This window comes from Tauraco erythrolophus, chromosome 8 (genome assembly GCF_009769465.1).
Source record: "Tauraco erythrolophus isolate bTauEry1 chromosome 8, bTauEry1.pri, whole genome shotgun sequence".
NCBI lineage: Eukaryota > Metazoa > Chordata > Aves > Musophagiformes > Musophagidae > Tauraco > Tauraco erythrolophus.
The window spans coordinates 32,849,982-32,875,300 of record NC_141472.1 but is presented as its reverse complement, the minus strand read 5'-3'; the positions used below and the strand labels follow the sequence as shown (position 1 = coordinate 32,875,300).

Below are 25,319 nucleotides of genomic sequence, written 5' to 3'. Positions count from 1 at the left end.
GATGTCTTAGTTCCTAAGAAATGATTCATCACGACTCCTGCACGCAAATGTGGGGTTCCTAGGACCCAAACCTTGGAGGAGACTTAGAATCTGCTGATAGTCTTAACTGGGGAAAGTCCTAAAATTTATTCTGCCTTCCAGTGGACAGGTATCGGAGCTCTAATTCAATCAGTTATCAAACCAGATGCTTAACGTGCAGCACATGAGTAATCCGAATAGCTCGTTGACTCAGGCACAGGAGCAGATGGTTTAGAAAAAGGGCTCCTGAGAATGCATTATATATTTGTTTGTTCCATTAGGCCTGTGGCAGAAGGAGATGTTCTTGTGCTGAGGGCATTTGCGTGGGAGTGGTGAGCTCTGGTTTCGTTCCCAGCTCCATTCTCCTGCGTGTCCTTGGGCAAGGTCATTTTACTCTTTTGTGCCCAACTGGCAAAGTGGGAACAACAGCACGGAGCCGTGCTCTGGGCCTCCAGTGCTTGTGAGCTACTTTCTCCGCAAGTGTCAAAAAGGCGGTTTTTAAATAACTTCATTTTATGTCAGAGCTGTCAAGAGAGGCAATATAGTGAGGGATCACACTTCAAGGAGGCTAGCAGCAGTCTGCAGCAGTCCGCAGTGTGTGTTACAGAGGAGGGGTGAATTTCAAACTCTGGTACCCTGAGCTAACCAACCTTGTCCATGTGGTTCTCGCCTCTGCTAGGAGGCTGTTTCATTAGGAGAAAATTTCTGTTTGTTTCCACTTCTTTTGTGTTGTTTTGCGAGAGAACACAGGTGTTCTTTTCCAGTTTAATTTTATATTATCCTGTGGTACACTAACATCCAGAAGGGTGCTAACGGGTGTTACAGGGTGTTAAGGGGTAGTAATATCTCTGCTTATAGCACTCCTCTCCCTTGGAAAAAAAGCTGCAGGGCATAGTTTTCCGAGCAAACCAGAGAGGTCTGCCATGACCCTGAGCCCTGTCAGCAATAATGCAGAGTTCAGTTATGACCTTTTATGGTTTCGCTTTTCTCCTGCTGCTGAATTTCAGATGAAGGCTTTGCCAGTGCTGTCGGCATGGACAGTGTTCAACTGGCTATTGCAGCATATTAAATACCTTCTCTGGCTAAACAGCTTGTGGAATGGAATTAAATTGTTTCTTTCTGTCTGTTCTTTATCTGGCAGACAAATATCACAATAGCTAATAATAGTATTATACAATAATATGATAACTGGATTTAGCAAGAAACCAAACCAATTTTGCGAACAGATAAAGAAAACTACTTCAGAGACACTGCTTCGGTACTGTCTCTGTTTGTAAAAGAAAAAAAAACTTTTTTCAGAGGCTGTGGTTATACTGTTCTCAGTTTTCAGAGGCTTTCCACTGGAACAGCATTGCTGCTAAAGAGCCCGCCAGAGCCCTGCAAGCTTTTAATGTGCAGCAAAGCTGTATCGCCTTGCTTTGGCTCAGCCTGGCCCTCACATCAAGTAGCAGAACAATTTCCATTTCCCTGCACTCAGAGTTAGATAAGGAGATTGCTGCCTTTTTTGGTCTCCTGGAATGGAGCTTGCGTTCTGTGGACTCTGCAAACTAGCCATGTGGAGATCCAGTGAGATGTGGATAGCACGGTTTCATGTTATGTGGGTGTCCTGTATGAGCTGTAGGTTCGCCACCTATGCAGAAAGAGAGAAAGTCCCTTTCCTTATCAGGCGGAATTTTGGGTTACACACCACTGACAAAAAAGTCAAGGACCTCAAGTCAAATTTGTCTCATAAATAGCAGTGATTTAAAGGCTGAGCATGCTTATGCTTTCTGCTTCTCAGAGTGTCCAAATACACATTAATTAAAGGTTACTCCAGGCTGTTTACCAAAATATTTCTGAGAATTTGTCTGAGGAAGGAGTGCAGCTGAATTCAATTTGAGAGTAAATAAGAAGTGCACATTTCGATCCTGGTATGGTCTTAAATGTGGCTTATACATTTCATATGAGGCCAGCTCGTGACCTTACTGTCTGCCCTAAGGAACGCATACCACAAAGAATAAACTGGAATCTGACCTTCTTGCTCTGAGGTAGTGGTAATTTACATCTCTCTTCGTTGGGAAGTAGATTTTTTTTTTTTTTAATCTGTGCCCAGTTTGCTGGAGCACAAAGAGAGGAAAGCAGTAGTGCCCTCCTTCATATCACCTCCACTCCCCTCTTACTCATCTTTCACGGCATATAGCATGTGTGAGTTGCTACTGAGTTTCCTCTGTGCCACTAGTGTCAGCGACTTTATGCAGTCTCCGTGCTGCTGTGAACAACAGTCCCTGAGGCCAGATTAGCTGCTGTCCATCTCCTTTGCCTGCCACAAAGCTTGGGGAGCCAGCTTGGGGCAACCCTCCTGATATTCCTAAAGAGATTACATAGGGAGCTTTGTGCTTGAGTCCCCCTTAGCATTTAACTGTCCAGCCTACAACTATCTTGTTAGCCTCTGCAGTCATACTATTAGGCAAATGAGGTGATCCTAGTAAAAGAGGTGTAAGTACTATCTGCTACAAAGTTTGTAAGATTCTGACCAAGTTCAGCATGACTGTGTGGATACAGCCAGTTTGACTGTGACAATCTAGAATACCATAAAGTCTTGATTTTGGTGTTATATGCATGCTGTAAGTTAGCCAAAACTGGAGTACCTACACCTAGTTCCATATAGTCAAGACATCTTATGGTGGTAAATACACACGTTTTCTTTTGTTGCATGTAATAGTGAAATTGAAGTTAGAGCTTGATATTTTAAATTAGTTGCTTCCCCTATGTTCACAAGGAGCAGTGTATTTTTGGATGCACTCCCTTCCTTTTAGTTCACATGTTGGCTTGTGGCTATGGTTTGGTCCAGAATAGGAAAAGCAAAACTGTGGTCCAGGGAAGCCTGTGTAAAGCCCTCATAATATAAGCCTAAGTATGAAGTACGTTTGTGTGTGTAAAAGACTGCACATGACATGCAAATGAAATATTGAAGATGGGCAGCTCAAGGACATTAATGGTATACTAAACAGTAAAACAGAAGGACAAATAGTTGTTCTTGACTTCCACACCCGTCCTCAACCCACTGGATGTTTTTATTGGAAGCAGTTAATTGCGCTGATAGAGATTTCATATTTCAGAAGGGAATGTAGTTTGGCAAAATGTCCTTGCTTTCAGTACAGACAGATGAATAAAGGGTAACCTTTAAAATCCCCATAGGATAAACTGTTGAGAAACAAAACAGACACATGGAGAGACCATCTGCAAATTCTTTGAACGTGCAGAGCTGTAGAATACCATCCAGTCTGATATCAAATAATTTTTAAGCGTGGTAAAATGGTACATATACATCTGTCATATTAAGAAAGAGCAAAGATTAGACTCTTGTTCTTGTTTATGGTATCCCATAGCAGCTACTACCCTAGTATTTATACATTGAGCAGATCTGCAAGGAGCAGCACACGGTAGACTTCAAAGAAAGACGTGCATCTTTTTGGCTCAAGACAGTCCAGCCGGGGTTGCAGGTTTTCATCTTTGCCCACTGGGAAGAATTTATTAGGAAAGTAGAAATAATCCCAGGGCTTTCAGATATTAGAATTAAGCCATGTAGCATTTTCTTTACTGCTGATGTCCCCTTGGCCATGAATGTTTTCTCTCCAATGCTCACATACCTGAGCTTTGCTTCTGTAAACTGTGCTGGTCAAATGGATCGCAGTTATCTAGGTGAGTCATGGAAAGAGAGGTCCCTAAGGTAACCGTGGCCTAGGCAACTGATAAATCATGCCCAGAGCTTCATTTGGAAAGTGAAGTGTGTTGAAAGTCAGCAAAGAGAGACTGTATTTTCATGTCCTGCATGGGAAGCAGGCTACTGTGCTCTGCAAAGACTGAAGCATACGTGTTCTTTCCTGCTTCAATGTAAAATTCAGTGCAGACCATTAGAGCAAGCTAACACTTTAAAAAAAAAAACAAACAAAAAACCAAACACATACCGGCCACGTTTATCTGTGTGCACCGCAGATGTCAGAGAATCTGCACTACTTTGACAAACTCAAACAGATACCTCTGTAAGGTGATAGACTACTAGCTTAGCTTTTTCTTCAAAGTATTTTCCTCTTGCTATCAGCAACTGCTCCGTTCTGTTTGGATTTAGGATAAGTCAGCTGTTACTTATCCAAGTTCTATCTGCATCTCGAGGTGATGCAATGATTATATAGGAGAAAAACAAGACACATAGCTGAATATTCTTCTGCACAGATTTTGAAGAGCACAGAGGTAGTGTCATTCCCTACAAGGTCTGCACAGATAATAAGCTGTAGTGACAAGCAGATGGCTAGCACTGCTGTTTGATTAAAATCTTACTGTCCGGGTGTGCCACACAACCAGCTCTCTGGTGGCTGCTGTAGTATTGTACAAGGGTTCTGTTACTGCGAACAGTGTGAGTGTTGAATTCACACTTCTTGCAGCTCCAAGGAGGCTGGGGTAGGACTAGTACAGGGAAGAGTGGTGCTGCTGTTTGGGCACCAGGAGATCAAGATTCAGTTCTCATCTTTGCTACAGTCTCTCTTTCTAATCTTGGAGAAATTATTTAACCTCTCTTTGACTCAGTTCATTATAGCTACACTACAAATTCATGCTTGTTTAAATAGTCCCTTTTATTCTGTGAGAAAATGAGGCGAGTAAAATGTGACAACTATGCAGGGCAATAAGTGGTTCCAGAGGTAAGGACATCTGGTCCCTGATTTTTCTAACAAGAGATGTACTGTATAACGATGACTCCTAGTGGAATGGTGGTTTAAGTGTTGCCAAAATGAATAAAGATAACCTACGTTCTGGCAGTCTCTTTTTCTTCCGCCTGGGCATTCTCATGCTGAATGCAGCAGCAAACCCTTGGTGACCATCTCCCTTCCTCCTTCCCAGTCTTTTCCATCATACTTAAAAGTTCTATTTATATATATTCTAATATGGTGAAGTTGTGCAGGGAGATGGATTTTGCATCACAACTGAACTAAAAGGAATTTTAAAAGTTTTTTCAAGGAAACCATGGTCAATGGAACTTGCACCCTTCTAAATAGTGAACTGATATTTAAGTGTCTTGATCTGATCAGACTGCTCCATTTTCCTTCTCTGTAAGTAAAACCTCAGCAGTCAGAGAAGTCCCTCTGTCCAAGAACTAAAGGCATGTTTATGGCAAACTGTGGCTATTTCTGTCTGTTCAGTGATTTTCCTATGAATGATAATTTGAGTGTGGAGGGATAACTGATACAGACTACCACAGCAAGGCTTTGATCAAAATCAACAGCAGTTTTCCCCAGCACTTGGATGTTTTTATTGCGGAGAAACTGGCTGTATTTTTTGACTGGTTTGGCATCTCTGCCTTTCTTAAAGACAAAGTGATAATGTCCATTAGCAGCTTTAACCAGCAAAATGGGACAGGATTTTATCAGTCCATGTCCAGTGTAACCACTGTTTGTAGCATCTCACACTTTCTATGTTTTTCTTTTCATCTTCTATCATTTTATTCCATTTTTTGATTTCTCATTCAACCTTTGGCCCCTAGTTCATCCAGATCAATGTCATCATTATTTTGTAGGTTTTGCTAGATTACTTCTGAGAGGACTATTCCGAAGGAAGATATTGTTCCCATTAAAGTCTTGTGAAGTGCTTAACTTCCATAGTTATTTTCTTGATCTGTAATTTTTTTAAAAGTCAACTTTTTTTTTGTCTTAGGAAAACATTAATTTCAATAACTGTGTAATCATTAAACTTCAATTTGAAAAAGTCGTATAACTGGAAGGTTTTTGTATTGCGTCAGACGTCTGCGTAGCTCGTCGCTCGTCTGCGCCCAGGTTCTGGTGATATTGGCTCTATTCATGCAAATAAGGGCGGTAGGAGCAAGCCTCTAACTGAGGAAAAATAGTTAGAAGTTTCTATCTTCCACATCCCCAACAATTTCCAAAATGCATATGTGATTAAAAAAATCTCAGTATTTAAATGATGTATTCTAAGTTTAATTCCTTTTTACCAAAAAGTGCACTAAGCTTTCAAAAACTGCACATAGGTGACATTGTTCACTAAATTGTTAGCAGACAAAGTTGTCACCCTTCCAGATCTGTGTTTCTGTGCCAACAAACTGGTTTTGGTATCTCTCCTACGCAGGTATAGTTGGATAAGTGGCACATTCTGAGGCTGTGAAAGGTTAGTAGTGGCCCTGAAGTATGGAAGCAGATGAATGGAGCTAGAGAAAGAGTATCACAGCTATAGTGACTGTTACAGGGGTAAACCTCTAAGCAAGTTCACCAAGGAGTGCTTTGCACTGTTGTGGGAGATTTGATTTCAGTACTTGCAGGCATAGCTGTGACTGGTTTTAATCTCCATAGTTGTGATGGGCATTAGGGTTCAGCATGGCTTAGCAAGATGCCCAGGAAACTGAACAACCCATGCCGAGGCCCATGTGGGACTGGTATCTACATTAGCTAATTCAGGTATGTCTGTCTGTGCTGCAGTTGTTTCTCCTCCCTGTGGTACAAACCTCTGAAGCAGAGCAATGGCATGGAAAGAAAAAGGCTGTTAGGTAGGGCCAGTATGGAAGTCCTGCCTCTTACCCTCATGATTTCATCTAATGTGCTTTGCATATGTTTTTGCAGATAAACCAGACCCACCTGCCGGAACACCTTGCGCATCAGACATACGGAGTTCCTCCCTCACTCTGTCATGGTATGGCTCCTCTTATGATGGTGGAAGTGCGGTGCAGTCCTACACTGTGGAGATTTGGAACTCAGTGGATAACAAATGGACAGATCTCACGACCTGCCGCAGCACCTCTTTCAATGTGCAGGACCTCCAGGCTGACCGGGAGTACAAATTCCGTGTGCGAGCTGCTAACGTGTATGGCATCAGCGAGCCCAGTCAAGAATCCGAGCTGGTAAAAGTTGGAGAGAAACAAGAAGGTTAGTTTATAAGACAAAAAAAAAAAAAATCTAAATTCAATTAAACAATATCTTAACAGTTCCCAAGTGAGATCAGGCAGCTGTACACACGCCTTTGCGTGTGCCTCTGTGCAGTGAATGCTTATGCTGGCTGTAAGTGTGCTGAAATCCCTTCACAGACTTCACGTGGGTGTCTGAGCATGTAAGTTTTGCATGCATCCAGTGTGGAAACTTGGCTTCAGGGATCTCAAAACCCTGCCTTGTGAAAGCAACCAATATTTCTGGCGTGAAGTGCGAGTGCTGGCTGACAGACTTCTGTAGTTGAGTGCACAGGTGATGGGAGATGAAACCTTGCACACAGAACTTACACATTCAGACGGTGCCTAGTTGGAAAATGATGTTTGGTGGCTTACCTGAAACATACTGAGGCATTATTACAGTTTATACTGGACACACCATGGAAAAACAAGCCGTAAACACTATCCCAAATTTGCTTTCAGAAAAAGTAAATGTGCTTGCTGCTAGCCAAGCACTGAACGTGCAGCAGAAACTGAATTAGCCTCTCATACCTAGTTGCAGTTCCTGTGCTTCAAATCCCAGCATGGTAGAGCACCTCACTCCTGTTGCCTCTAGGACACCAGTCTTGTGGATTCAAGGCTATCCCACTTAGCATGTTGGTTTTGCAGTATTATGGGTGCTAAAAATATTTTTCAGGGTTTTTGATTATGGTTGCACATACTTTTAAAAATATTTTTCAGTATCTTTTGCCTCTTATTTTTTGCTTAAGATCTTCCCAAAGGACTAACGGGAAAAGCTGAAGTGTTTCAGAAATTATTCAGAAACTGGTACCAAAATTTTAAACACACACAAAAATCAGCATTATTTTTTAAAAACAGATATTGAATGCATATTTTTGTGCACACCCATATTTACCTCCTGGGCAAGGACCACACTGATTGTCCTACCTCACTGAACAGCCCAGACAAGGAATAATGTATTTTGCCATTTTTCTCTGTCTTTGAGGAGTGGACCGTGTGTTGTATTTCTCCCTCCTTACTTATATATGCAGGGCTTTGGAGTTTTAAGTGTCTCACATAATCCTTGGGATGTTATCTTTTATTGCCACAGCAAGACAAAATGATAGCAAAGTGGTGCAGCATCACACAACTGAGTAAGTCTCTCAACAGACACTTCCAAACAAAAGTAAATCATATTTCTTTTCAAGTGCTAAATTGGATGCATTCTGAGAAATTTCATTCCTGTATCTTAAAGATTTAAAACCTGATCTAAATCAAGATGCAGCTTCTCTTCAAAGGGGGGGGAATACATTAGACATTAAAAGGAAGCTAGATGATATTGGCTCTTTATAATAAAATTCTGTGTTCAAATGCATTTCTTTAGTTGCAGGACGAACACCTTCTCAAGTTGGGGACCTGACTCTTTCCTACATTTGTTTTTCCTAGAGCAAGCACTACTTGTACTGGACCAAAGCAAACAAGCTGTTCTTTTTAAGACTGAGAGTATTCTTACATAGATTTCATACAAAAAGTCTAGAAAGCATATGAATCATTGTAACGCATATAAAAGACAATTAACAAAAATTGTTTTACGTGAAAAGAAAATATATTGTGTTTGCAGAAGGGTGGATTGTCTTGGTGGTCTCAGTGCCAGGGCTTCTTGATTTCAATTCTTCATACTGCAGCTAGCGTGGACAAAGGGCAAGTCATATAAAGCATGATTTTTCAAGTGTGCAAATATAACTGTTGCTTTAATTAAAGGCAGTGGAAAATGCATGTGTTCAGCACCTCTCAATATCAGGACTTTAGGCTACCATCTATGTAAACACTTAACTGAGTAACTAGGGATTTTCCGCTGCTGCCAGAAAGACTGATCACTGATTTTCATACCGAGGTGGCCAGTGCATATTAGCAATCTCAATGTAATCTCAGTGAAGAAAGGCATGGCTAACTTTTCACTGTGCATTTAAAGAAAAGAGCTACTAAAATAAGGTTGTAAGTCACAACAGATTAAAGTCAGCATTGCCATGTTAGAGGAAAATTTGGTACTGTTGACTCAGTTCTGAGAAAGATATTAACGCAGCTACTCAGTGCTTACCAAGCTCAGATATGTTCTGTTTATCTAATTTAGGCTTCCACTGGTGGACCAAAATGTTTCTAGTTCATATCTTCAATACAGTGTCGCTGCAGAACTGGGAACTGACTTCTTTGTCTAATCAGTTTTTGGCAGACGTTAACTACTGGCAGGGTGGTTGGGATCAGCTCCCTTATGCAGCCCTTAAAAGGGGAGGAAAATGTGATGTGCTCTGTGCAAGTGTGTTTTCTAGCTGAGGAAGATCTGAGGACAGCTACCCCTGCGTAGGGAGGGCTCGCTTCCCTGCCTGCTCTTCTGGTAAATCGCTGCAAGCCAGCTAGTCTGTGCTGGGACAGACAAGCAATGCAAATCCAGAAAACAGAAAGAAGGGCTTTAGTAACAGATTATATCTACTTGATTGGCTTTGCTACCAGAATACAGATGCAGCATGAGGTGTTGGATGTGAAAAGGTGATGCCCGTGCGTCAGACCCGCTGTCCGCTCACCCTGCATTCTTTTGTACTGTCGTTTTCTTCTCGCCCACTGCATATAACTCTATACTCTAAAGCACCTAACAGCGTCCAGAGTACCGCGTTAAAGTTTCATAACATAAATCTGTTGATGCAGTGGGGATAAACCACTTGGTTACGCTTGTACTCTAATGGCAAAGTGCAGCTTCAGCAGCTAAAGGGGCAATTGTACAGGTCACTGTGCAACTGCCTTTGCAGTTTCTCAAATTACTGGTCATAGCCACAGCTCTTAGCCCAAGCAGTGTAAGTAATATATAACAACATTCCAGCTACAACCCCTTTCCCCTCATACCTGCAGGCAACATAGGGAACAACACACAAACCGGTGCTACTGACAGTTGCTGCACATGAAAATTAAAAATTAAAATCAAGACACTCAGGGCAGCTTTTGCTCTATCTTATGTCACTGGGCGTGCCAACGTCCCTGCCTGCCTCTACATATGCCTGCAGAACTGAGGCTCCTTTTGGACCTCAATGATTTCAAAATTCAGCCATGCTCAGGAAAGTGCATTATGTCCAAATTTTCCAGTCATCTTGAGTCTGAAAAATTTGTCTGGATGCTTTGCAGGAAGTCTTTTCACATCTAAACTTGCTTTACTTTTGGCTTTGCAATCCCCGAAAAAGCCAGAAAAGGATTTGTCATTGAACCAGAAGTGGTGCTATTGATTTTAGTATTTTTAATTTATTTTCTATTTCACTAATGCATTCCTAAAGCTATTTATTAGGTGACTTTGAACTGATTCAGTATGCTGATGTTCCTAGTAGGCAGGTAAAATAGACAAGTACTGCAAATCATATGAACTTGTTTTATTAAGAAATGGTGACCAGATTGTGATTGTGTAATCAATAGTTACGTAGAAGTGGTAAAGAGGTTTTAATCATGAAGTTAATGCACAAACTCCCTGACTGCTTTTTGCTGTTTAGCCATAGAGTCTGATAGTTGCCCATGTTACTGTGAATAATTTGACTATCTTATGTAAGTACCATATCCTATATAGTAAATTATTCATGTCTTTTTATTTCTTTTTATTTTTGTCGTAGAACTTAAGGAGGATGAAGTGGAGCTATCTGACGATGGTAAGAAGTTCATATTTTAATCAGGACAAGTGCAAAGCTGTGTTTTAACTCATGTCTTATGGAGGTTTAAATCATGGTCCTTAATATTTATTTGTAGAAGGGAAAGAAACAGAGGTTGACTATCGGACGGTTACTATCAACACCGAACAAAAAGTTTCAGATGTCTATAATATTGAAGAAAGACTGGGATCGTAAGTACTATATGGTGCTTTTGAGTTTTCAAGGCTAACAGTCAATTATCATGGGCATTCACTCTCTGACGGTGTCTCGCACTTTCAACATTCCAGCTGGGCTCCTTTGTTGCAGTAAAAATAGGTTTTAACATATGTTGGCCTCCACTCTATAAAGATCCTTTATTTCTATTAATTGATAATTTTAAGTAGGCCCTACATGCATTTCTGGCAAGGAAAATGGAGCTCACAAATGAATAAAGCTAGAGGATTCATTCATTGTTCAGTGTTCTAAAAGCCAGCTGAAAAAAAAAGGTACACATTGTGTACTAACATTTCCATTATATCCATTAGTGGTAATAAGATTATCCTGCCCATGGGCTAGAATCTCTGTTGACAGCGGTCGTAATCCCAAGAGCATTAATAGTGTTACTCCGTGAAGGTCAGGGATTAGCCTGGCTGTGTTTCTCAGCGCTCAATCTCATGGTTGTGGGAATTGCATGCCATGATAATCTTTCAGCAATTTGTGCTGCTGGTGGTGCTGAAGGCCAGGGGATGCTGTGTGCTGCCATTAACAGATATTGGTAAGTGTATTGTCGAGGCAGAACTGCACATGTACAGCAATGTGAAATAATAGTACTGAAGCCTCCAGCATTCAGATTCGGATTTCACCTATATCCTATACCTGAGATATTTCCTATCTGCTGCCCCTTCAGAGGCGTATAACCTATAGAAAACTGTGCGCAGAAAAACGTGAGTCACAAAAATTAAAACCTGGTAGGAATCCATTTTTTTAACCCTCATATAAAACTTGCTAATTGGAATAGTGGGGTTTCTCTAAATGTGGTACTCGTTCAGAAGTTTTTGCAGATTACTCTGCACAAAATCGGTACAGAACAGTACATGATATGGAGACATTTTTATTTCAGAATGGAGTGGTTGCACTGGAATATTTAGTAAAATGTTGCTATTCATGGTGGCCCATACATTATAAAAACATTTTATGGAAATAGTTATATATTTTCAGGGGGAAATTTGGACAAGTCTTTAGGCTTGTTGAAAAGAAGACTGGAAAAGTTTGGGCAGGAAAATTTTTCAAAGCATATTCTGCTAAGGAAAAAGAAAACATAAGGGATGAAATCAGCATCATGAACTGTCTACATCATCCGAAACTTGTCCAATGTGTAGATGCCTTTGAAGAAAAAGCCAACATCGTTATGGTCTTGGAAATGTAAGTATAGAGCAGATCACGCTAACAAAGCTAATAATGTTGAAAATAATTGTGCATACAGAAGTAGCAACTTACCCAGACATAGGACTGTCAAAAGCTTCAGAATCTGCAGGACCTGGATGGTTTTCACATCTTGCAAGTTTTTCCAATTATTTATCCAACTTGTTTAAATTGTGTAAGTGAATCTGTGTTGTATCTCTTAAAAATCAGTGAAGACGTGTTACAGTTTTTCTTGCCTAGTTTGTTTTTTAATCAACTGCATGTGCTGTTTTTCTGCAGCTCACTCTTTTATTGGCGACTTGGGAGGAGACAGAAAAAAGTTAGCTGCAATTTAGGCTTGCATTTAGAACTAAAAACATGTTTAAGGAGGAGAAAAAATATTTTTTTCTTTAGGCGATTCTTACCATGCAAATTTATAGGACCCAAGAGGTACTGGGAACACTTTAGTTTTCATCAAGTGCTATATCCAGTTTTTAAATTTTTAAGAGACCTTAAAAGGATTAGTCTGGTGTGTTTTTCCTGCAACAACACAAATACTCCGATTGCAAAACATTTATTTATAATAAGGGAATGCTGTCTAAAATACCTCCGCAGGTGAACACAGTGAATGTTCTAAATCTAGATCAGTAGATGCAGAAAGATTGGTTACACTGACTGTTTCCCCCCAAAAAATAATTAAGCATGAGTTATCTGCCCCTAATGTCAATAAACGGATTCTCCATGATGGTCCGGGTGTAGCAGTTGTAGAAGAGAAGTCATTGCACTCTTCATCCAAAGCTATCCAATTAAGTAAAGCTGAATTTGAATACAACCTATGTTGCTGTCTTGTTCTTGCTGAGTAAGACAGCAATGCTCATTTTTACCTCGCAGAAATGGTTTGCCTTGAGCTACTTATGCCACACCACTGTGGGCAGCAACAGAAGACCACGCCAAAAGCAGTGTTGTAAAGTGTCTCACAGGCCTGTGACTTGGGTATCTTTGTACTCAAAGACAGCAGATTTTTACTTCCAGAAAAAAGAAAGTTCAGAACATGTTTTCATAGATTTCATAGATTTCTAGGTTGGAAAAGACCTTAGAGATCATCGAGTCCAACCATCCCTAATCCCCATTAAACCATATCCTCAAGTAGCTCATCCACCCTATTCTTAAACACATCCAGGGATGGGGACTCAACCACCTCCCTGGGCAGCTTATTCCAGTGGCTGACAACCCTTTCAGAGAAGAAATACTTCCTAACATCCAACCTGAATCTCCCCTGACTAAGCTTATGCCCATTTCCTCTTGTTCTATCACCCATCACTAATGTAAAGAGCCCTTCCCCTACCTCCCCACCATCTTTTCTCAAGTATTTATAGGCCGTAATCAGGTCTCCCCTCAGCCTCCTCTTCTCCAGGCTAAACAGCCCCAACTCCCTCAGCCGCTCCTCATAAGTTTTATTTTCCAGCCCCTTGACCAGTTTAGTCGCCCTTCTTTGGACTCGCTCCAGGAGCTCAATATCTCTCTTAAATGTTCATGCAACAGAATTCATTATAAGAAATGAATCTGCACAGCATGGGATGGAAAGTAATGGTCAGACTTCAAAACCAACAATGACCAACGTGACCAATGTTTGCATCATCCATAACGCACCTGCTTAGTGTGAATCCTGTACTTGTGGCAGTAGCAGCTGGAAAGAAAATGAAATCCTGATCTGTGCTGATGTTTTTCCTAAAAAGTTACATCAGTCACTGTTCTGCTGCCACATCTACTTCATGCGTTGTCTGCTGCAAGAAGGACAAGCAGGGTTTTGGCCGTCTGGAAGTGCTGAATAAGACAAAAATTGTCAGAAGCAAAAGAGACTGTACGTCTATTTTGCTGGCTCAGCACTTGCCTGGATTGTGTGCAAACTACTATTGCACTAGCGCGTTCCAGAGTCCGCATCTCAGTTATACAACCTTGGTACTTATGTGCAAGAAGGTGTTTCTATTTTTAGATTGAGCAGTTGAGCAAGCTGATGACGGGAAGGGAAGGGAGCCCTACTTAGCTTGGAATTGGGAGCTGGCAGACCTAATGGAAAACAAGGAAATGTATAAAGAGCTTTGAATAGCATATGGCTTTACACTCCGCTAGTTTCCCCCTGCCAACAAAGGGAGTTTTACTTTTTTAAAATACAGAAAAGTGCAATCAAATTTGAAGTAGTTTTGTTAACTAATTAGGATGTCATTTTAGTTTGGGGTGGCCACCTTTTCTGGCTTTTGAACACCCACACTGATATTTCCATAGTGCGGAGAGCCGCAGGAGGAAGGGCTCGTAAAGCAGCGCGCAGGCAGGCAGTAGCAGTCTGTCCCTGCTCTGGAGCAGGTCTGGGCAGCGCGATGCTTGCGTGACACCTTCGTGACAGATGACTTGGTACCCTCTACACGGTCGCGTGTTACCCAGGTGACACAGTCTCAGCATGGCAACTGCACCTGTATTGTTAGGGAGTCACTGACGGATTGTTTCTTGTTTAGCCATTATACTAATATTTCTTTCAATATCAAAGAAGTTGTGGGAAATACCTTCAAAAATTCTTAGTATCCAAGTGGTTCTCTTTATTCCCATCAGAGTCTAAATGAGTGGATTTCAAATAAATCAAGCTCACCTACCATCAGTCTCCTTTTAAACCAAATTTTAGCAGTGACTGGAATTTAGCAGCTCCTCCTCCACTCCAATTAGAGCTATTGATGAGGAGCACCTTTGGATTTTTCTTCCTGATATTCAGCCTGATATATTGAAATATTTTTATTCGTTGTATTTTAATTTTATTCCCATATCTTATAACTTTTTGAACTCTGTCCTCTCTCCTTTTAATATTTTTCATGCCACTGTTTTATATGGTTTGATTTCATATTTGTAATAGATTTAGAAGATTTTATCATTAATTTAAAATCAAACTCTATATTATAGAGTTCAAATAATTTGATGTGCTTTTATCTGAAAACCCTCCCATCTGCCATTTACTGGAAGTCAGGGGCAAATCTCAAGACATTTCCTTTCCAAAAATAGTGACGTACCTGTTCCACAATAAGCATCTCAGTGGAAAAAGAACATCTGAGAAATAGTGGCATGTTGTGAATGATGTTCAGCATTGGGAGCTAAGTGCTTTAAAGTTTTTACAACCTTCAGATAGTTTTTTTTGACGCAGATCAGAAGATTATTGTATTGCAAATTAAGATTATTAAAGCAAATTTTCAGCAGTGAACTAGTGAACTCTGTGTTTTTCCATTCATTTGCTGTGATTTAAGTTGGCACAAGTCACTAAGGTTTTCTCTTTGGTTTGAAGGGAGATTTATTAAAATGCAGTAAGTATTTGCCTGGGCAACTCCAAGGTAGATTCTTCTTGCCGTTCCTCCATGACCAAAATCTTATAATAAAGTATTTTTTAAATGTGTATTCTATGACTGTATAGACCTCTGTGACTTCATCTAGAGAAGACTGAAAAGAGAAGAATCAAGAAAAGAATGAGACATTTAGATTCTGAACTAGTTGTGACTGAAGAAAGCTGATTTCTCCTTCTGTGTATACGTAGAACCTAATCAGCTTCCTAACTTGGCAAAAATTAAACTGGATTTGTTTGAGAATATAAATGTAAAAACATAAATTCTATAAATGCAGTTGCAAATCAATCTAATGATATAACTAGAGTGTCTAGGAGTCCCAGGGTAAAAACAGCAAACAAATGAATTAACAGTAGTTAATTTCCAAATAATGTGCTAAAAAATGATGCTTGAGACAATGGTATGATTTCTGAAAATTTTTCCTTTAGAGATTTGAAAAATATGGCACTTTTATAGTAAAAACAGGTCATCACTGTCTGTGTTAAACAGTCAAATACCAGATACTTTTTATTATTAAGATGGTTATCATTTGGAATTCCAGAGTGCTCCATTTTGCATTTCATAAACACCTCTATACTGGTTAATGTCTTACTGAAGTAACAAAATACTAGATCTCCAACTTACCAGAGCTGTTTATTCAGCAGCTCTAGCCATATTATTTGCTTTATGTTACAAATGTGCTATAATCCAATGTAACCTCTCTGTTTGTCAAGCATATGCTGTTCTTGATATTTTCATGTTAATAGGGAATGGCAGTAGCATTTCTAATTATATATTTTCTGAAATCTTATAGCCAAAGCAACAAATGTGTCCAGAACTCCAGATGTTTCAATTTCAGTTTAGTACATGAGGGATATAATCATATATCTGACAGCCTGCAAACACTGCAAGGCCAGTTTTCAGTTGCGTGTTTTCTTTCTGTAACTGAAATGTGCAATTACATTCGGCAATAGGCATGAATGCTGCAAAATATTAAGCCATATAAAGAGCATGGAGCATTTAATTTGGAACAGATTTCTAAAAGTAAAGCTTTTCTTCACCATTTGCTCCTTTCTGTATGGGTTATTCACCCACCACATACAAAAATTATTTCCTATCTTTGGATGTAAGCAGATAAGCCAGTTGAGTGATTACTCAGAATTTTTTAAAAAAACAAACCAAACCAAACCAAACCACAACTTACATTTTGCTCTATTAAATCTAAGTTAGGAATGTCCCACTTTAGTTTCACAAACAGTCCTAACCAGGAGATTCTACCCTGGAAAGACCAATTATTTCACATCTTAGATGAGCATAAAAATGGAATTGACCTACAAAGAGCGTGATGATGGCTCAGCTAAAAATACCAGCACTGAAAGGGTTGTGGGTTATATCCTTGTCCTGTCATAGCTAAGAAGGAAATTCCTTCGGAGCTCACTTGTGTCAGTGATCTACCCTTTGAGCTTTGCATTCCAATTAACCATATCATTTGAATTCTTCCTTCTTCAGCCTTTGTTTTTCACTCTCAATCTCTCTTCTTCCCAAATTTTTGCTAATCTACTAGAAGTTTTGTCCTCTTTTCCTGAGACCCATCCCATGTATTATAGTTCTCTTTCTTTCTAAATTATGTTATCTGCACTTGTGCAGTGATGGAGCATAGGAGGGAAGGAAGCGGTGAGAAACATGAGCTCAGAGTCTGGAGCGGTGTTACAGACATGTCAGCGGGGTGACAATCACATGGCACACGCCTTACTGCCAGCTGTAGGTGGCTGAAATCTAAGGCAGGATGTAAATCCAGCTACATCTCCACTGCCTGGGATAGTAATGCAAATATTTCACAGTCCTAACCTGGGAAAGAGATTCAAAATGGAAAAATCTATCGATTTATACCACACATAAGAGGTGATTCTTCCTATGTGATCCTTATATGGAAAATGCCATTACAAAACACAGATTGAGTCCTGAAGTGACTATTGCAAGCTTGAACTATCTGTATTTGTTAAATGAAATAGTTTGATTACTCCCAAAATGAAAAAGCTATAGAAGTCCTCTTTTTATTCTGTCTTTCATAGGGTTTCTGGAGGAGAACTCTTTGAACGAATCATTGATGAAGACTTTGAACTGACAGAGAGAGAGTGCATTAAATATATGAAGCAGATTTCAGAAGGAGTTCAGTATATCCATAAGCAGGGTATTGTCCACTTGGATTTGAAGCCAGAAAATATTATGTGTGTCAACAAGACTGGTACAAGTATCAAACTCATTGACTTTGGACTTGCGAGGAGATTAGGTAATGATTTTTCTGCCTATTTCAGTATGATATGGGGAAAAGGGCAGGACAGGCAGTAATTCATCCCTACTGTTACATTCTTTCATGTATCGAGAGTAAATAGACATGTTTCATATAAATAGTTCTGGTTTTAGGAAAAAGTAGAAAAGGGGAAAATAAGACATTCAAGAGTGGGAGTAGGACACCTCATGTTCAAGAGGAGTTTGCGGTGAAATGTATATAAGGTACCTATCTGTTTCTATGGATAGAGTATCCCTGCAGACTACGAGGTAAAATACACAGTAGTTAGTAATGTTAACAAACTACAGGAAGCCATAAAACACTCTCTGATTGTAAAAAAAAAAAAAATAGAACAAAACCTTGATCTTCATGAATACTGCAAATCCTTTAAATTTTTATAACAGCAGGAGGGAAGATGATATTCTAAAAGACTTTCAAACATGGAATTGCATTAAATTTACACTTCCCTATTAGTTTTATCGTTTTTTATCCTAAACAGCAGCATATTGTTGTACATGCTAAACATGGAAGGAATTTTATAAGGAGCTGTGTTTTTGTCATGTTCAAAATTGTTAATATAATAGCACTACTTAAAAATAATACAATGAGATTAGAGGGGGGAAAGAAAAGTTCTGTTTGACAAGCTCTTCCTTCTGCCATTAAAATCAATTGAGGCTACTGATATGAATTGCTAGTCTCTCTATAGAAAGTGGCCCACAGCTAAATTCTTAGTTGTAATCTTTTGCCTTCCCTCTTTAAAAAAAATATTTAATACTTATTAAAAAGCAGAACAATTATTTTTGTAAGAGTAAAGTTTGGAATTACAACCTCCTGGTTTTTGCTATCTGCCTACATGCTGCTCATCCTACTTCTTTTGACACTTGAGTAGCAGGCTGCTGCATACTCAAGGATATAATTTCATTAAAACAAACCAAAAATGGTATGTAAAATGAATAGGAGAAAAGAAATCTGCTTTTCAGATTTGTAGAGGATGTTCAGCTCCAAAAGGATATTACATGAATCCTGGTCACATGCACACTGTGAACTCACAGATAAGGTGTTTATTTCATTCATTAAAAAAAGAAATCGCTGCCATTTATGTTCCTTCACCAGTATGGAGCTAATAGTTTTCTGGGAGCGTGACCTGTTTTTTATTCTTATTGGGAAAGCAGATGAACTGTTAAGCTCTAGTGCTGAAGTTTTTGTTATCAGAGGTGTGTGAAAGACTTCATCCCGTGACCTTCCAGCCGTCGGCCTAAAAACTACACATTTAAGGCTGGAGTGAATTTCATCAACAAGAGACACCATATAACCACAGAATGCTCTTTCTACATAAATTTCTTCGACTACATTTTTAAGTTTAAACCACAGTTAACCCCACGTTTAGCAAGAGGAAGATCCTATTTTCAGTGGCCTGTTCATATCCACCAGCTTTTCCATTTTTCTGTTAATCTTGTGGCATCACTGTGTACAGCACAGCTCACCCTGGCTTGTGAGCTGCTGCAGTCATGCCGTATGTAGTAACTCTCCAACCTACATCCAGCTGTTCTTGATGTAGAAGGATGAGAGCCATGGGCACTGACACTGACTTTGATTTTACAGTACTGTACATTTGTTTGGCTTAATATGTTGATAATTCTTGCATTATAGATGCGTAATTCTTACATTATAGATATTTGCTGTTTCTTTCATCAGCCTGCCATTCTGGATAACTCGATGTGTGTGGCATTTCCCAAGGAAGAGACAGTGCCCTCCCGTTCCATGCCCATAAAGCAAAAGCACTATGTTAATCATGAAGATGTTCATAATGTTTTGACTGAGACGTTTTCCAAAAGCAGGAAACAATTTTTACTGTTTCATTTACTTTCAAAAATAGCTAAAACCACTTTTCACTAATTTCCCTCTTCTTGCCAGTTGTCTGGTGTGCTGCACTGAGGGCACGTTCCTCCTCTTGTGTTCCTTCAAGCCTTGTGATTTTGAAATTGGCTGTCAAATTCACTTTGGTTTTGACAGATGTGGGTTTGGAGCCCTCATACTATGGACCTGACCGTGACTGAGCAGAAATCGCTCAACCAAGGGACTGCTGAAGGGAAGAGTGGCTGATTTTGCAACTCGACTTCTGAGATTTACTTTTAACTTTTTGTAACTGGTGCAAAATTATGCCTCTAAATATTCAATAGTTTTGATAAGAAATTAGGATCCACTCATTCTGCAGTCATCTTCTACAGCTAATTAGTTCTCTTACACTGTCAGGAAATACCAAAGCTGCAGTGGGATATTTTCCTGACCTTTTTTGGTGTGCTGAGGAACACATGTAGAAAATTGTTTAAGATAAACTTCTTCAGGAGGAAAGAGAATGTTTTTTAAGTACTGTAAAGATTTTTTTTTTAATCAGTTGATTATACACAGTGTCGGCAACAGTTTCCAGCTAGCTTGTCAGCTTTCTATCTGAACTAAGGGATATCCAAACACAGATCCTACTTGTGTACTAAGCTTGTAAACATCTGGGTAAAGATTTGACATATTATTGCATAGAAAAGGTCTTATTCTTTTATTTTCTTTCTTCTTTTATACACAGAAAATGCTGTATCAGTTGTTTCACACTGTATGCTTGCACTCAAGTGTCATGTTTTCAAAAAAACATTTCTCTGACCTGTGGGCAGCACATTTCATACACCAGCCTCTTGCATACACAGTGGCTCATGGTAGTTTACACAGTGCACAGAACAGCGTCCAAACTTGGATGTGAAAATCTGAGCCCGAGATTTGGACGATCATGATGAAGCTTTTAGAAAAATAGATTCTTTGTGACAAATTTCAGTAATTTTTCATAAGGACAGTTGGGAAAAAATGTAGGTGTTGACCTTACAAAGAAGGTAAATGGGAAGATGGGATCTTAGGCTTCCCATTTGTGCTTGGAAAAGGAAGAGTGACCTTTCACTCCTCATGGCCACTGTGGAGAAGACATTGACCTTGTTTTAGGCTAAGTCAGTTTAGACTGGCTATCAGGAAAAGGATCCTACCTTTTGGAGTAAGAAAACTCTGGTTATGTGAGTATAGGGATGTTGCAGAATAGCTTTTGAATATGCTTTTTACAGGGTAGTCAGACATCTGGCAGGAAGGTCTTGATATTGGTGAACTTGGATGGGAGGATCTAGGTGATTTCCTGGGGCTGCTCCCAGGCGTTCTGTCTGTTTCTGTCTCTAGAAACGGGTACTCTCTGCATGGGTGGGTCTCTGAAATGGACGAGTTAACATGAAAATGAGGTTTCCACAATTTATTTACTATCACCATACCTGAGCAGAGCAAAAAGGGTTTCACAGCATTTAAAATGGGAAACTGGCACGACTGTGTATGAATTACTGTGGTAGTGCTTAAAAGTTCCCTCCAGCATGCTGCTCAATCATTAGGCAAGTTCTTAACCTCATATATCCTTCAATTTTCATTTGGTAAGTTGGGGATTTGCATACCTCAAATGAATACTCAGGTGTATGACTGCATTTTATGGAATGTCTTAACAGCTTGCGGTGGAGGTGACTGTAAGTGTGGAGTCAGTACTAGGATCAGCGTTTTACCAGAGGAAGTTCTGGTGAATAAAAATATTCTGTAAAGATTCAGAGTTGTGGACAAGTAGCTTCTGTTGTAGTCTTCTCAAAACTTTGATCTGCTGTTGTTTGAGGTTTTTTAAGCTTTTCTCTTGATTGTAGAGCTGCAAATCTCTGTACTTGTGGTAACCTTAACAGGAGCAGGATTGGAATCTGTTACATCTGTTTTTCTTTCCATTCATATCTGTTTTGTTTAGATGTTAATCTCTTTGGGAGAGGGATGATTCCTCACTATTTCACTCTACTGTGCCTAATCTGGATGCGACTCTTGCACAAAAGATAAACGTAATGCAGTGAATCTCACTTAAGGCAAATACTTATTGCTCAGGCACATGTGCAGACTGGACAAGAGTTTCTCAACCTAAATCCAAGCCTGTTTCAAGTCAGAAACAATTTATTTTCTTACGTTTTGAAACTTCTGTAATACAAATTTTTTACTAAGATTGTTTTTTTCTCCCAGTCCCTAATCTATTCCTTAGTTTCCTTCCTTCCTGACCTTGCTTCTTTTCTTCTTCCCATCCTATTTAGAATGAGCATTGATGAAAACGAGTCCATTGGGATTTGCCTAATAATTTCTATCTAAATGACTTGTGTTTCAAACTATGACTAAAAGACATATCACTCATAATTGCACACTGGTAGCATAAACTGGCAATACTAGGTTCTGTATAGGTTATTATTCTACCTTCATCACTGTATTTTCCAGTAGAGCAATACTGGTAGATCAGCATAAGAAAGATGAAGAGCGAGTTCATGTGTCCCGTGACCTCATTCTTTCAGCTCATATTACTTGGAGTAGCTTTGCTGTAGATCATTTTAAAAGCATCCACATTGTGTTTAGGCAGAGCCAAATGTAGGACACCTGTGCTACAGGCTAGCTGAATAAAAGTTTGGAGTGGCCACTGATGACTAAGCATTTGTGGTTCTCCTTCACCACTTTGGAGCTCCACAGGTAGACTCGTAGGCCAGCTTGGTTTGGGGAGCTGTCTCAAGCCCAGTTTTACTGACAAGGTGGTGATCTGACAGGTGCACATCATCTGCTTCTTTTCTTGTTTCACCACTGAGCTGTGCCACTTCAAATTTCAGAGACATGCAACCCAGTATTGATTTTCTTGCCTGTCTAAACTGGAAAAAATGTGTTGGATTAAAATAGTTTTTTCTTCTTAGTATAATTTTATCACTGCTGTTTCTCTTTGCCATAAAATGCAGAGCCCTGAGCTTTGATAAATCCTAGAAAGAAGTTGAAGTTTTCACAAATTATCTATAACACTGGAATCCTGAAGTCCTCTTGTGTGACTGCTGAAGTGACGGAGGCTCAAACACTTCTGTGCTTCAGGACATTCAAATGTGAATTAAACACTAAAAGTTCTCCTCTTTCTTAGACTTGGTCTTGTGGAAACTCCTTGCAATAGGAACCTTCTTATTATGTGCCTTATACAGTGCTGTTTGTGTGAGGGTGCTTAATAAATAATTCTTTATTGCTATACGTGTATCAGCTACAAAAACAGCAGTTCAGGATCTTTTTATTTCTGATAAGGATCTTTAACAAAATCACAAATATAAGGGCAAAACTGGCTTTCCTGTTACTGGGGAATAATTGTTTTTAAAAATCTGCATGCAGCACTTAATGGTTTTCTCTTTCATTCTTCACAGAAAATGCAGGTTCTCTGAAAGTTCTCTTTGGGACACCTGAGTTTGTGGCTCCAGAAGTTATAAACTATGAACCTATTGGATATGAAACAGATATGTGGAGTATAGGAGTTATCTGCTACATTTTGTGAGTACCTTTGCTATTCTTAACACAAATCCTGACAGTTGCTGAACATACAAAATTTCCATCAGCTTCTGAATTCTTCTCCAATTTTCAGGCCTTTTTTTTTCTACTCAGCAGCTCCAGCATGGTTAATAAAAATTCTCTGTTCTCTGAAGGGTGTAACTGGTCAACTGCAGAACTAGCAGTTCTGGAAATTCAGCTGCTTAGTGTTGTATATCTTACATCATAAACCAGCAATGCTTCATCTCCTTTAAAAAGACAATGTGACTATTTTATTATTAACTTCTAACTATTTTTCTTTTCCAGATTTTAAAGAGAAATGTTTAGGTAGGCATGAACCAGTGTTTGATAATTACCATACTTTTATTCCCAAGAGAGAAAATTTTTGTGACATTTTGGGATCTTCTTATTCAGATTGTATACCTTGTGGGACAGACTAAAGTATCCCAGCATTATCATATCTGTTCACAGAGCATTTTAATTTATTACTAAGCACAAACCACCTGGATAAATAGATTTTATAAGCAGCATGGATCATGCTCATGGAAATATTTTAGAGGACAGTTAGCTGCAGCTCTTGGTTACGTATACTGGGATTTGATTTGATCTTTATATGTGATTTGATAACACATGATTATGAACTTCAATGGGTCTAGAGAAATGTATATGGAAATAGGATCTCCATGAGTGGAACAGCACGTGATCTTGCTCCAACTGTGACTTTACGCATTTGATGCCATATAAACACATGAAAAGGGAAGCTCAGTTTGGAGCATGGTTCTTTCTTCCTCACTCCAGTTTCAATAGTAAGTAAACGGCAGATCTGCTTTGCACTCGTTCTTTCAGGAGGCTTCTCTCAATACCTTACTTTTGCTTTCACAAGAGTCCCCTCTGCCCTGGCTGCCGTCTTCCCTGACACCTGGCTAGGCACAGTGTTTGCCTCATCTTTACTTGGTCTTCCTGTGATTCTGCTTGTCTTGTCAGCCTATACTTGTTCTCAAACTCTTCTCATTTCCAAACTAAGCAACAGAATTTTTGTTCTTGTCATGTGCAAAACCTATTACATCAACTCTCTTACTCCCAGCAAAGACTCTGAATATTTCTGTTATCTTCTGTTTCTTATGTGAAGCGTGCTACACTCTTCAAGGTCACTTTGCTCTGCCAGTTTATTTACAGGACCTTTATTTTCTGTTCACTTCCAGCATTTCTTTCTAGATCTTGAAAGCTCATTTGGATCATTCTATATTCAAATAATGTAGACCACACACACAGTACTCAGATGACAAATTCATTTATTTCTCTAACTTTTGAGGCCTCCTGAGTTACAGAGCACTGGAGGAGCGGTGTGGAGAGCCCAGCCTGCCCGCACAGCAATGGAAAACCCAAGTTACCTCAATGCTGCATTGCCCTCTAGAGGCTTCTCACACGGGAAGGAACAAAACATTAACCCCAGCGTGACACGCACTTTTTGGGGGGATTTAACATCTTTTGCCATCATTTGTTATCAAAGCATACATGAGTATGCAGGAGAAGCAGTGACGTGTCAGACAACCGAGGTAAAAATCTGTGATAGCAGTTGTGTGTGCTCGTAAGGCATGCGACCAGGGCTGCTGCTCCGATACGGTACGTGCTGGATAACGCCGTTGTCTTAGTAGACAAGGCAAAGGGGGCAAGTGAAACAGATGGAGAAAAGGTGAAACGTCTTGCCAAAGACCGCTCTGCTGGCAGTGGCAGAACTGCTCCTTCCCAGTTTCTCTATGCCACCAGAAGTTAGATATTTGGATGCCGTAACATTCAGCTGATGGGATTGCGGTGGTGGTACACTTGATTCAGATGACCCAATATGCCTTGTGAAATATATTATGAAATTACTTGTTTGCTAAGGTGTCTTTAAGCTCATTTAACTCCTCCTGAGGGGAAAATTACATTACTCAAAAGCAACAAAAATCTTCGTTTTGATGCATACCTAGTGCCGCAATAATGATAAACAGTAATAATCAGCTTTTGTCTTTCTTGCCATAAGAATAAAGTAATAGAAGTTAGGGAAGACCTGTGAGTCATCGCTTGGACTTTCCCTCTCCACCCCAGAGTGACAGGCTCCCAATCCATCTTCACTTCCTTAAGGCCCAGCTATTTTTGCAGACTCACAACTATGAGCCGTTATCCAAAATGGATCATCACATCATCATTGCAGAATGCAAATAAAAGTCATTGAGAACTGCATCTCTCTTCAGCTGTAGCTCTGCTTTCCTGTTTTGATTATAAGCTCAGAACTGCCAAATCTCGTGCACGAAGTGTAAGACTCACTCATTTGG

General features: G+C 39.7%; 1 protein-coding gene across 3 annotated transcripts in view; it reads left to right on the top strand.

The window, feature by feature from the left end:
- Positions 1-25,319, top strand: part of MYLK (myosin light chain kinase) — a 220,746-nt gene that overhangs the window by 182,232 nt on the left and 13,195 nt on the right. For all 3 annotated transcript variants that reach the window (XM_086615378.1, XM_086615379.1, XM_086615380.1), the window contains 6 exons: positions 6,621-6,923; positions 10,564-10,599; positions 10,697-10,790; positions 11,797-12,000; positions 17,408-17,625; positions 22,884-23,007. In XM_086615378.1, the coding sequence (XP_086471504.1) occupies positions 6,621-6,923; positions 10,564-10,599; positions 10,697-10,790; positions 11,797-12,000; positions 17,408-17,625; positions 22,884-23,007 (979 nt within the window). The remainder of the gene's footprint in view (positions 1-6,620; positions 6,924-10,563; positions 10,600-10,696; positions 10,791-11,796; positions 12,001-17,407; positions 17,626-22,883; positions 23,008-25,319) is intronic.